Source organism: Gossypium hirsutum, chromosome A06, assembly GCF_007990345.1.
Source record: "Gossypium hirsutum isolate 1008001.06 chromosome A06, Gossypium_hirsutum_v2.1, whole genome shotgun sequence".
Lineage (NCBI taxonomy): Eukaryota > Viridiplantae > Streptophyta > Magnoliopsida > Malvales > Malvaceae > Gossypium > Gossypium hirsutum.
Genome location: NC_053429.1, coordinates 126976197 through 126987509, shown reverse-complemented (window position 1 = coordinate 126987509; position 11313 = coordinate 126976197). Strand labels below are relative to the sequence as shown.

At 28.9% G+C, this 11313-nt stretch overlaps 1 protein-coding gene across 1 annotated transcript; it reads left to right on the top strand.

The window, feature by feature from the left end:
• Nucleotides 1–7036: 7036 nt before the first annotated feature.
• LOC121230858 (putative hydrolase C777.06c) lies at nucleotides 7037–10947 on the top strand. Its single transcript, XM_041116363.1, has 10 exons — nucleotides 7037–7344; nucleotides 7524–7659; nucleotides 7832–7959; nucleotides 8225–8372; nucleotides 8453–8558; nucleotides 9087–9145; nucleotides 9692–9727; nucleotides 9835–9944; nucleotides 10066–10127; nucleotides 10625–10947. The coding sequence occupies exons 1-9, from the start codon at nucleotides 7136–7138 to the stop codon at nucleotides 10121–10123; spliced, it is 990 nt and encodes a 329-aa protein (XP_040972297.1). The 5' UTR covers nucleotides 7037–7135; the 3' UTR covers nucleotides 10124–10127; nucleotides 10625–10947.
• The last annotated feature ends 366 nt before the right edge of the window (nucleotides 10948–11313 follow it).

Here is an 11313-nt window from a genome sequence, read left to right as displayed (position 1 = left end):
GTCGTACTTTTTTTCTTAAATAAAAAAACTTTTGAATAGTTAAGTGCCCATTTTGTAACTTTTTTAAGTTGAGTGACCAAAATATAAATAATTTAGTGAGATTGGGTGTAGTTTACCCCTTTATGTAAGTTATCGATTTAATATATGTATTTTAATTTAATCAATTTTAGTCCATGCACTTCTTGAATTGGGTCATTTCAGTTTTTGTCCTTTTTTGAATTTTGATTTAGTATTGACTAAACGGTAACAATTAAATCTGTTTGTTTAAATTCTCCTATTAGTTTTGTATTATGCGTAAAGTTAGATTTTGTCCATTTTCTCCACTTGAATCATTCTTAGTCACTATATTTTTTGAATTTCAAAACTTCAATCTTAATGCAAACGATATTATATCAGCGATAATATACTTGTCGCATCAAATTTTGAAAATAACATAACTTAAATTAATAAAGTCAATAGCTACTATTTGGTTAGGACTAAAATTTTGAAAGTCTAGCAATACAATACCTGTAGCCCTCCTCAACTCATAAATAAGAGAATAATGCGTTTTAACACACTCAAACTTATATCCCCTGTATTAACAATAATACTCATGCCAATCGAACTAATATTCAATTGATTTCCTACATATAATTTTAAATATTTTATCAATTTAAACCTAAAATATCTAAAATACTAATTTTGAAATGTATTTAATCCTTATTATCTTTTCACTTTTCAAGAAAAAGAATCTGCTTTTATTATTCTGGAAAAGTGTCACATGTTAGTTGTTTTTAGACTCCCAATATGCCAAAGATATTTAGACAAATATATATATATTTATATTTATGTTTAATTATTATTATTTTTAAGCAAATTTATTATACGTTCTGATTATATTAGTTATTTTTTATATAATACTTAGAACTACATATAGTCCTTCTTAACTCATAAATAGGAGTATAATACACTTCAGTGTACTTAAATATACGTCATTCTGTATTGACAACAATACCCATGCCAATCGAACTAAGACTTAATCGACATTTAAGTTTAATTATTTTATATTTATCTAATTTTTGATAAATTAATAATTTATATTATGTAAATTTTAATTTTTTTTTCTTATATTTATATATATCATAATTTTTTTTTTGTTAATTATATCATGTCTAACTCATTTGGAATGGTAGCTAGCAAGGAAAGTGCATGACAGACCACAATTTCCTCGCAAAAATTATTTGTGGGACAAAAAAGAACATAAAACTTTCATGAATTGCACCCCACATCCTTAAATTACAACCTTTATTTTAAATTGGTTCCCAAACTTTGAAACATTCTAATTACATAATTACGATCCTTTTGTTACTAAATTAATTAATTTAACCCTTAAATGAGATGTAAAATTTTATATAACATAGTTTAAAATGAAAATTTTGAAAGAAAAGTGAACGTTACTGCAATAACTTTTAAAAATAAAAACTAAAAATAAAGTAAAATCGAAAAAAGAAGAAGAAAGAATGAGTGATAAAGCTTTTGTAAAAGTTTCGAAAACTTTAAAACCAAGATCTTTACAACGTGCAACTTTTAGTAATGGAATGACCTTATTGACATAACCTCGATAATTTGGAGATGTAGTTAGAATGTTTTAAAGTTTAGAGACTAGTTTAGAATGCAGGTTATAATTTAGGGATGTATGGTGCAATTAACTAAAAAATTATTAAAATTTTGAATAATCCAATTTAAATAAAGATGACAAAATTCTCAAAAAGAGCAGACAAGACATGCTGTATCGTGAAGTTTTTTGCCTCAAAAACCATAAAACTTTTAAAAAATCGTTTTCGTCCTCGTCTTCGTCGATATTTGAAAACAAAAATTAGTTGGTAAAAAGTGTTAATCAATGAGGGCTTTTTAGAAAAATTTTAGATATAATAATCCAAATATGAATATTTCTTAATATTTTTGAATAATCCAATTTACTAACCAACAATTATTCATTGGTTACTTTTCAATATATTCAATATAGTCCAAAACATATTGGCCAATGTCAAAATGTGGTGGGGGGGGGATTGAAAAACTTATAATACCTACGTTGAAAGTTCGTAAAAATATTTTAAGAAAAATGAAAGTTCAAATATTATAAGCTAGCAAACCCTGTAATGTCATTAAATTATTAGTAAGTTTACGTAAAGTTACAAAATGATCATTAAACTGTTCGAAAGTTTTCATTTAAATTTCTGACCTATTCGAACGCTTTTATTTAACAACATATGTCAGGTCTAAGTCGACCTGACCTTTAGTGTTGGAGATCATAGAAGAAAGTTGTTTCATAGGAAAAAAATAAATTATAGAAGAGAAGAAGAATGGGAGCTTAATAGAGAAGGTCATACATCAACGATTTTAATAGTTCAGTGACTTAATTTTTTTGAAATTGAATAAACAATATGTAAATTTATTAATAGTTCGAACTTAAAATGTAAATTCCAAATAATTGTTATTACAACGATCAGGAGGATTTGAATTCGATCACGTTTAAACGTATTTTTCTTTCGACTTAAAAATTGGAAGAGGTTATGAAAAATAATATCTCTATTTTTTAAGATAAAAATAATATCTTTATTTTTTTTCTTAGTTTAAATCAAGATATTTTAATTAAAAAAAACCAAAAACTTCAAAATAAAAAACATAGACAATGGACCTTATTGAACGGAACTTTATATGAATCAAGGGGATCAGATTGATCTTTTTGTACCTAAGTGAGTAAAATTTAAGTCGAATTTAAAAATTTGATTTAGTTTGATTTAATTATAACGGAACGATATGAACAAATGATTTAAAGTGATCAAAACTCGAAAAGATTCAAACCCATAGTAACTGATCCAAAAAACTTAAACTTGATCAAACCCAAATAATGTAAACCCGAAATGACTTATATTTGAAATTGACTCGCACAAAATTACTCAAAAATTTTTTAAAATCTAAATTGACATGATTCAATCCAAAGTTTTTAATGCCGGACTAATAGCCATCTCTTCACCAGTTTAATAAATTATTAGAAAATTTATAAAAATAATAAAAAAATCAATTCAACCCTCGATTTAATTTATCCATGCCTCTTCTCGAATTAACTAATTTAATGTTCTTCTTCAACAATCAATTTTTAATTTTATTGGTCGGTCCGCTCCAATTTAAATAATGTTGGGGGTGACATGGTTTGAATCATTGTAGAAATCCCCCGTTTTAAATGATCCAAGTCTCCAATTTACGACATTATATGATGGGATTGCTTTGTCTTGAAAAAGTTCGAGGAAAAAGAAGACAAAAGAGTGCAGTTTAGTCCTTTCTGGATCCAACACCGTCATTTCATTTATGTTCCCACCTTTGGTTATTTCTCAATACTAATTTCCAAGACATCATCTAAAATATCTCACATACCTACATATAAAATAATAATAAATTTAACCCTTAATATTTTTATCTTTTATCAATTTGATCCTTATTAGTTTTGTTTTAAACTAAATTTAGTTATTAATTTTTCAAAAATTGTCAAGTAGCTTTCTCTTAACGAAAATGTTCATAAAAACATTAAATTTTTAACGATGTTGGCATGGTTGTCAAGTATACTATATACATAAGTAGACTTATCCAAAAATCGAGTTTGATAGATGTCATTAGTTTGATTAGGACTTTGGTCAAGTTCGGTTCAATACGGATTTAGATAAAAGTTTCGATTAGAGTGCAATATGCATTATCATTGCATCCAACACTTGCTAGTCTAGACCTTGAGGTGCCAACAAAGATCTCTTATAATTGTTAGCTTTTCTAATAGTTTACTAACTGATTGATGTCTGATTGACTCGTGATATTAAAGTTTTAAGTAAGGTTAAAATATGTCATAAGTCAATGTATTTTTTGAAAATTTGGAATTTAGTCCTACTACTTTTCATATTTCAAAATTCAGGTACAACTGTTAAAATTTTTAATTTTTTTATTAAATTCAAGTTAATTACAACGCCATTTTTTTAATTACATTGCTACTAAGTGAATTATTATTATTACTTTAAAATGTCATACAAAAAATTTAATAGTATTACTAGTTGGACTTAAATTTAGAAATCTAAAAAATAGAATTAAATTTCTGAAAATAAAGATATTAAAAGGTTCCAACATAAGATACCCTTTTTCATAAATATCCAAATTGATTTGATAAAAGCAAAAACAAGCAAGTTGGAATAAGCCTTGGAATTGTCTTAAGACACTGGGCTCCTCCACCATAATCTTTTTATATGTTTCCCTTTAATGTTGGAGATGCATTGAATGAGTAGTTGCAACTTGCAAACTTAATGCTTTATGCACCTTTTTTTATTTATTTAAGTATTACAGTTATTGTCAGTTTGTCTCTTTTTGTTTTTGAGATTGTTATGCAGACATAACATTTATGCATTAGTTTGTAGTAATATATTTATTATTTGTATTATATGTCATGTCTTTATATTCTTTTTGTTCTTGGTCACTATTAATAATAGTATTTTATTCGAAAAAATATCCGATATTTCAAGTGTTATGTCTTATTATTATAATAAGACAACTTTACCAATAAGTGGTTGGAAGAAGTGAAATTGGACTTTTTCCTTAGGTATTTAGACCAAGTTCGAATTTCGAAGTCGACATTGTTTGGAAGGCTTTATTTAAATAGCACTTTGAGTCTAAATAGTACTAGGCTCAATCGTAAAATAGATGAGGATATCTATAGTTATATCAATGATACTTTTGTTTCAACTATTTTCTCCTTCAAGTAATGAAAATCAAGTAACGATGAATGTGCATGATTAAATATTTTTTCTTTACCATATATAGGTCTATCTCTATGAAAATTAGGTAAATAATACTGCTCTCTTCAATACGGTCCAGGGAACCCTTTCATTTGGGGATATCCGGAATCAATAATAAAATATTTTCTTACATGTCGTAAGATGTTAATTATTCAATTAAAGAACTTATATTTTTTATAAATAAATAAATGAATGAAATAATTTACCATCTAGTTGGTGTGAAAATTTGAGTCTTGGATCTTAAATTGCATCAAAGAGTCATAGATAAGAACAAAAAAAAAATCGAAATTGCATGCATTCTAGAAGTTCGGTATTAGATATTTTGGTATGAACTTGGGAATTTTGATGTAAGTTTGGAGCTTGAAAATTTTGGTGCGAGCTTAGAGCTCACCCTAGAATTTCTCCGAGTAAGATATTTTAAATGATTTATCTTTTTCTAAAAAAAAAAAAATCATCCTTTGTATCAAAATTTTCAAAATTTACCAAAATTTTCAATCTCATACCTTTAGCAACTTGCTCTGCAATTTTTTTTTATTAAAACAGAGGTTTAAAAAATGGCTTAACAATGGTTGATATTTTGCAGATACACCCCAAAGCTATGCTTGAATAAAGGCTTGCATTGCTTCACTTTGCATTTGAGTAGATAAGAGTAAATTAATAAGGGTAAAATTATATTTTTCACCCCCAAACAACCAAAGCCAACAAGCACTGCATTTGATACCAACTTCTCCATTTGGATCAATTAGCACTTCTTGAGAGTGCTTTTAGTTGAAAAAGCACTCTGTTTGGGATTGCTTCAGTTATCTAAAAGTGCTTTTGCACTTCTAGTAGCATTCCTGAACAAAACCTTAGTATTCTTGAAAGGTCAATCCCTCTTCATTGTTTTTGAAGGTATTTATAGACAGGGTTCTCATAGAGTTCTCATGTAAGATGGTGTTAACATGTTGGATTTGCCATCTAACTATCATTACGAAGTGCATGAGGAGATATCTTCGACTAGACAAGGATATCTGGGGCAAACAGACCCTGTCATTCATTTTAACTTGATGAGATAAAACAATTGAACCCATATGATATTGGTGACCAACATTTTTATGCTTCAGATGAAGATTAAGTCATTTGAAGTCTGAATGGTCATCCTAAAATGATAAATTCGCAGGTGACCTCCTAACTTGTTGGTAACAGACTTACTGTCCAAATATTTTTTTAACTTGCCACATATATTGACAAAGAAGACTCTAGCCACATTTGCCAAAAAAAAAATGCACTAAGAATAAAGACAAATGAAATAGGAAATACTTAGAATTGGTTGGTTATTAACTTCCTATGTGATCATTACAATTACATTTATATATTTAACCTTCTACTATTGTTTCCCATCCAATACATTTTATATATTTTTATCATCAGATTTATTTCTCAAATAATATTAAATTACATTAAAACCTTTCTATCGCACGGGTATAGAAACTAGTTCACGATTTGTATCTATGAAATTCAATAAAATTTTGTAACAAAAGAAAAGTTAAAATGTGCTCTAAATCTTGATAGTCTTCGTATATTTAAAATTTTTGTTACACGATCATGAAGTGAGTATCTTTTTAATTGCTAAATGTTACACTAGTGAATTTGACAGATGAATTTTAAAAAATATAAAAATTAAATTTCAAATTTATAAAGAGTACATAGACTTAAAACATATTTTAACAAAATACCAATAAATAGTTTTGTTAATAAAACAAATATTTTATCAATATTTAAAAAAAATCTAATTCTCTTCTAAGTTTTTGAGTTGGGAAAAAGATTATATGAAACGGTGACGCAACGTCATTTGTATTTTTTTTAATAATTTAATGTCACATTAATATTTCAATTTTGAATTTCAATATTTTCATTTATATTCAATCCTTTCTGGAGTTGAGTTCTATCATCTTCTTTTTAAATATTATTTTTTTATCTAATTTTTACGTTTGAATTTCAATAAAAGGATGTAATTAAATTTTTTTAAAAAAAGGAAATTGAATTTTATAAAATATTTGATTTTGTCAGAAGATAATGGAACCTTTAAAAAAAATATTTTCGTTTATTAATTTAAAAATAGAAACATCACATCTGTCGGTAATTTTGAACTTTCCGCCACGTGGCGGTAATACAAGGACCAGAGCCGTTAACAATTCGCGGGCGATATCTTCCCTATAAATACCCTTCACCTTTCGCAAAATTCCCTCTTCCTCCCCTTTACGCCAAAAAGAAATTTCCATCTTTTCTCTATTGAAGCATTGAAAATATTTCAAAAGAAAAACCAATAAAAATAAAAATAAATAATGGAGAACCAAAAGCCGCTCCAAAACGGGAATAATGTGGCCGGCGATGATCGCAGCCGAGTCGGCGATGGATCGGCGTTGATTTTCCTCGGAACAGGTTGCTCCAGTGCCGTTCCGAACGCAATGTGCTTGATCCAGCCCTCCGATCCTCCTTGTCACGTTTGTTCTCAATCCCTCTCTATCCCTCCCGAACATAACCCTAATTACAGGTTCCCTTTTTTTCGCCTTTTTTTTTGCTTAAATTTAATTGTCCATACAATTTCTCTCTCTCTCTCTCTATGTTTATCGTAGATTTGAACTTTTTCCGAGCTTTTTTTGTGCATAATTTGATATTTTTCGGGTTAGTTTCTTAAAAGATTTTAGCTTTATTTTATTTTATTTGTTTCAGGTGTAATACATCTTTGCTTATAGATTATTGTTCGACCAATGGTATGCATAATTATATTATAATTGATGTTGGGAAGACATTCAAGGAGCAAGTTTTGCGATGGTTTACTTTCCACAAGATTCCTCGAATCGATTCCGTGAGTTGAATTCCCCTTGTTTTATGTTTATTTTTTTTTTGTAGTAACTTGGGATAACAGTTAGTATTTACGTTTGATTTTATTTTTTCTAATGTTTTTTTTATAGGATTTATAGCGAGTTTGTTGATGTATATGATGGCTTTGTGCCGTTTTTTTGACTCATGAACTGCAGATTGTTTTGACTCATGAACATGCTGATGCAGTTCTTGGTCTGGATGATATACGTGTTGTGCAACCACATAGTCCTACGAATGATATCGATCCCACTGCAATTTACCTAACTCAATACGCGATGGATAGGTATAATATGGGTTTTTTATTATTCATGGGGTCATTGATCATAGCCTACAAATTGCTTGTTATGCTGATTCATTATCAAGACATCTGTTGTTTCACATGTTTTTTATAATGTGAGAGGCTACTGATTTAACATGCTTTTAAGTAGGCTATACAAAATTGAAGCTTATTTCCCAAGCAAGCTATCAATAGCAAAAAGGATCTGTTTTGGGTTTATGATGTCTATAGCAATGTTGGATGATGTTTACTTTGTATGTCCCCTAAACAGCGTTGCTTCAAGATTTCCATATTTGGTTCAGAAGAAACTTAGAGAAGGCCAAGAAGTAAGGCGGGTGGCACAACTTGACTGGAGGGTAATTGAGGAAGACTATGACAAGCCATTTGTTGCTTCAGGACTAAAATTCATTCCTTTGCCAGTTAGTATGCTTTCTTAAGATGGTATCTAGTTTCCACCTAATCGTTTATGCCTAAGTGTTTAATCATACTTTTGATGCAGGTGATGCATGGAGAAGATTATATTTGTTTAGGTTTTCTTTTTGGTGAAAAGTCTAAAGTGGCTTACATTTCTGATGTCTCACGTTTTCCTTCAAACACAGAGTATGGTAGGTGTTGCTTTTGCTCCTTTTCTTGTTGGCGCACATGCATTTACACCTTTTATGCATTTTTTCTCCTTCTTGTGATGTTAAATGTGGTGGGGGCACTTCTATTTTCTACATGTTACTTTTAGTAGCTTGTCAATGTTAAAGTTGTAGGAATATATGTTTATTGGATTTTCCTTATGACTTAACAATTGAAGAGCCCTTCAAGCATTTGTTTTAATATTTTACTCAAACCCTTTTTTTTTTGTCACTTGAAACATAGTGTTGTTGTCAACCTTAATGAAAGTGCTTCTCTGCACGGTTCACAAACAGGAAACCTCTTTATGACTTGACTAAAATTTCAAAAGATAAGATAGTTGTTTGGGAACATCTCATTACGCATTTACTCTGATCTCTTGATATTGAGTGCAACTTGGTGAAAAGAAAGCACATGTTTTCTCACTTTTATGATTTGTTTGTTTGTGATTTTTGTTTTCATGGTAAAATATGTTATGTCATGAATTGTGTTTGATCAGAATATTATGTTCACAGTTATTTCCAAAAGCGGCAGGGGGCAATTGGATCTTCTGATATTGGATTGTTTGTACAAGGTGTGTTACTCCCTTGCTTCTTTCTTTTTCACAGTTGTTGAATACTTCTCTTCATTTTTTCTTGTTAGTGAATTGTCTAGGAATTAGAAAAATTCAAAAAGACAATTTTAATCCATGCTGATTCTTTCATAACCTATCTGCATCTATGTATGTGCTGCTGTGCATATTATGTTCTTTCATGTTACATCACTGTGTTGTACTATAGGTTATTGTTTAACATAGTTGAAAGGCCATGTGTGGATTTGCTTTTGGGTTACAAATGGTGGCTTATTTAATTGTAAGTCTTGAAAAAGTTATCAGTATTAACTCGATTTTCAGAAACTTAAAAACTACTATTATAGAGATATAATGAATATAGAAATTAATTAAATGGTTATGAAAATTTTGAGATCTTTCCTTTGTCTGATTATCACGGATATCTTAGTAAAATTTTTTTTGATGAATGTATACTGCAGTAGTAAAATTACTCTTCTGTTTTATTATTTATTGTATTTTTAATTGTATATATCTTCTTTGAACTAATGTTTTATGTTTTCTGCATGGCAGAAAGGATCCCATAACGTTCACTTATGCTTACCTCAGGTTTGTTCTAAATTTTTCCAACAATTGATCTTCATATAAAAATTTTCCAGTAATGCTTTATGGCCAACACAAGCTGATCAATATCCCGTCTCTTTTATGTTTTCCAGACTCTTGACGCTCTAAAGCGGATATGTCCTAAACGAGCTCTATTAATTGGAATGACTCATGATTTTGATCAACACAAAGACAATGAGGTTCTCATGGAATGGTCTGAGAGGTAAATTAGTAATTTACAAAATCTTATGTTATACAAATTTACTGGAATTTCTCATAAGATTTAGTTAGAACAAAAGAAAAAGCCCCCGATATATGACATTATTCTTCTTAACTGTATGCAGGGAAGGAATCCATGTCCAACTTGCACGTGATGGTCTGAAGATCCCCATAGACCTATAATTAGGTGAGCATTGTCCTTGGAAGCTCATACATGTGTGTGTACATATATATATATGCATGCATCCTGGTAAACTTAGCTTTCAAAGCCATGGATGTATATATACATTATTTTTGCTCAGCAGATGCATATCTACGTGTGTGTGTGCGTGCATATGTGCATCTGTCTCCCTGGAAGCTCTTTGCTTGTACTTTGGTTAGATCACATATCATATTTAAGTCGTAAATAAGAAAAATATGAAAACAAATAGCTTTCTCTCTGTCTCTTGTTTGTGTAGGTTTATATATATATGTACATATATAGATAGGTACACATGTATATATATATGCGAGTGCGTTATGGGTCCAGGTAAACTTCGCTTTCAAAGCAATGTGTGTGCATATATATCTATATATGTCTATATATAAGCATGTTTACATACATACATACATACAAGCGTCTGTATATATCTATGTATGTCATAAAACGGTAACGGAAAACCTTGCTTTTTCTGGTTTATGCAGGTTTATAGTTACGCAATGATTTCGGGAAAAAAAAAAGAAAATCATGGTTTTCTATACCACATAGAATTTTGTGGGAGAAGAAGAGCAATTTGATTATGGTGACAAGTAAAATCAATTATAAAGCTTTCAGTAGCTCTGGTTTTTAGAGTTTTATCATATATACATAAAATTATATAGTAAACGATATCGTTTTAACATTTTTTTTTACAATTGAGAAAAGTCCAAATTTAATTGTTCCCAACTTATTATTCGATAATTTGATTAGGTAAAAACTACTGTTATTTTTCTTTGTATCACTGTTAGTGTTTTTTTTAAAATAATAATTCTAGTCTTTATATATATATATTTATGGTTCAAAGGTTCTAGTCTTTCATATACCATAATGCATAATTCTAACATTTGAATTGGAATTTAAGAGATGTTATCTTGTACAGATTTTCAACTTAGAATAATTTTTCAACTTAGAATAATTATCTAAGTTGAAATAATAATTATTTCATGTCTCCATGCTATTAATAACATCTGGCAAATTCCTTCTTTCTCCTTTCATTACCATATATACTGCTATGTTAAAATATAATAATAATAATAATAATAAATAATTAACTATTACAAAATAATTCTTTATACCAATTATTAATAGGACAAAATATGCAGCTATATTTGGGAAAAAAAATTGTAAAATTTCT

Bases quoted from the DNA above. Each gene is read 5' to 3' on its own strand.
- LOC121230858 (XM_041116363.1), top strand. From the start codon at position 7,136: ATGGAGAACCAAAAGCCGCTCCAAAACGGGAATAATGTGGCCGGCGAT. The intron at 8,373-8,452 runs GTTAGTATGCTT...CTTTTGATGCAG, and splicing joins TAAAATTCATTCCTTTGCCA to GTGATGCATGGAGAAGATTA. The intron at 8,559-9,086 runs GTAGGTGTTGCT...TTATGTTCACAG, and splicing joins TCCTTCAAACACAGAGTATG to TTATTTCCAAAAGCGGCAGG.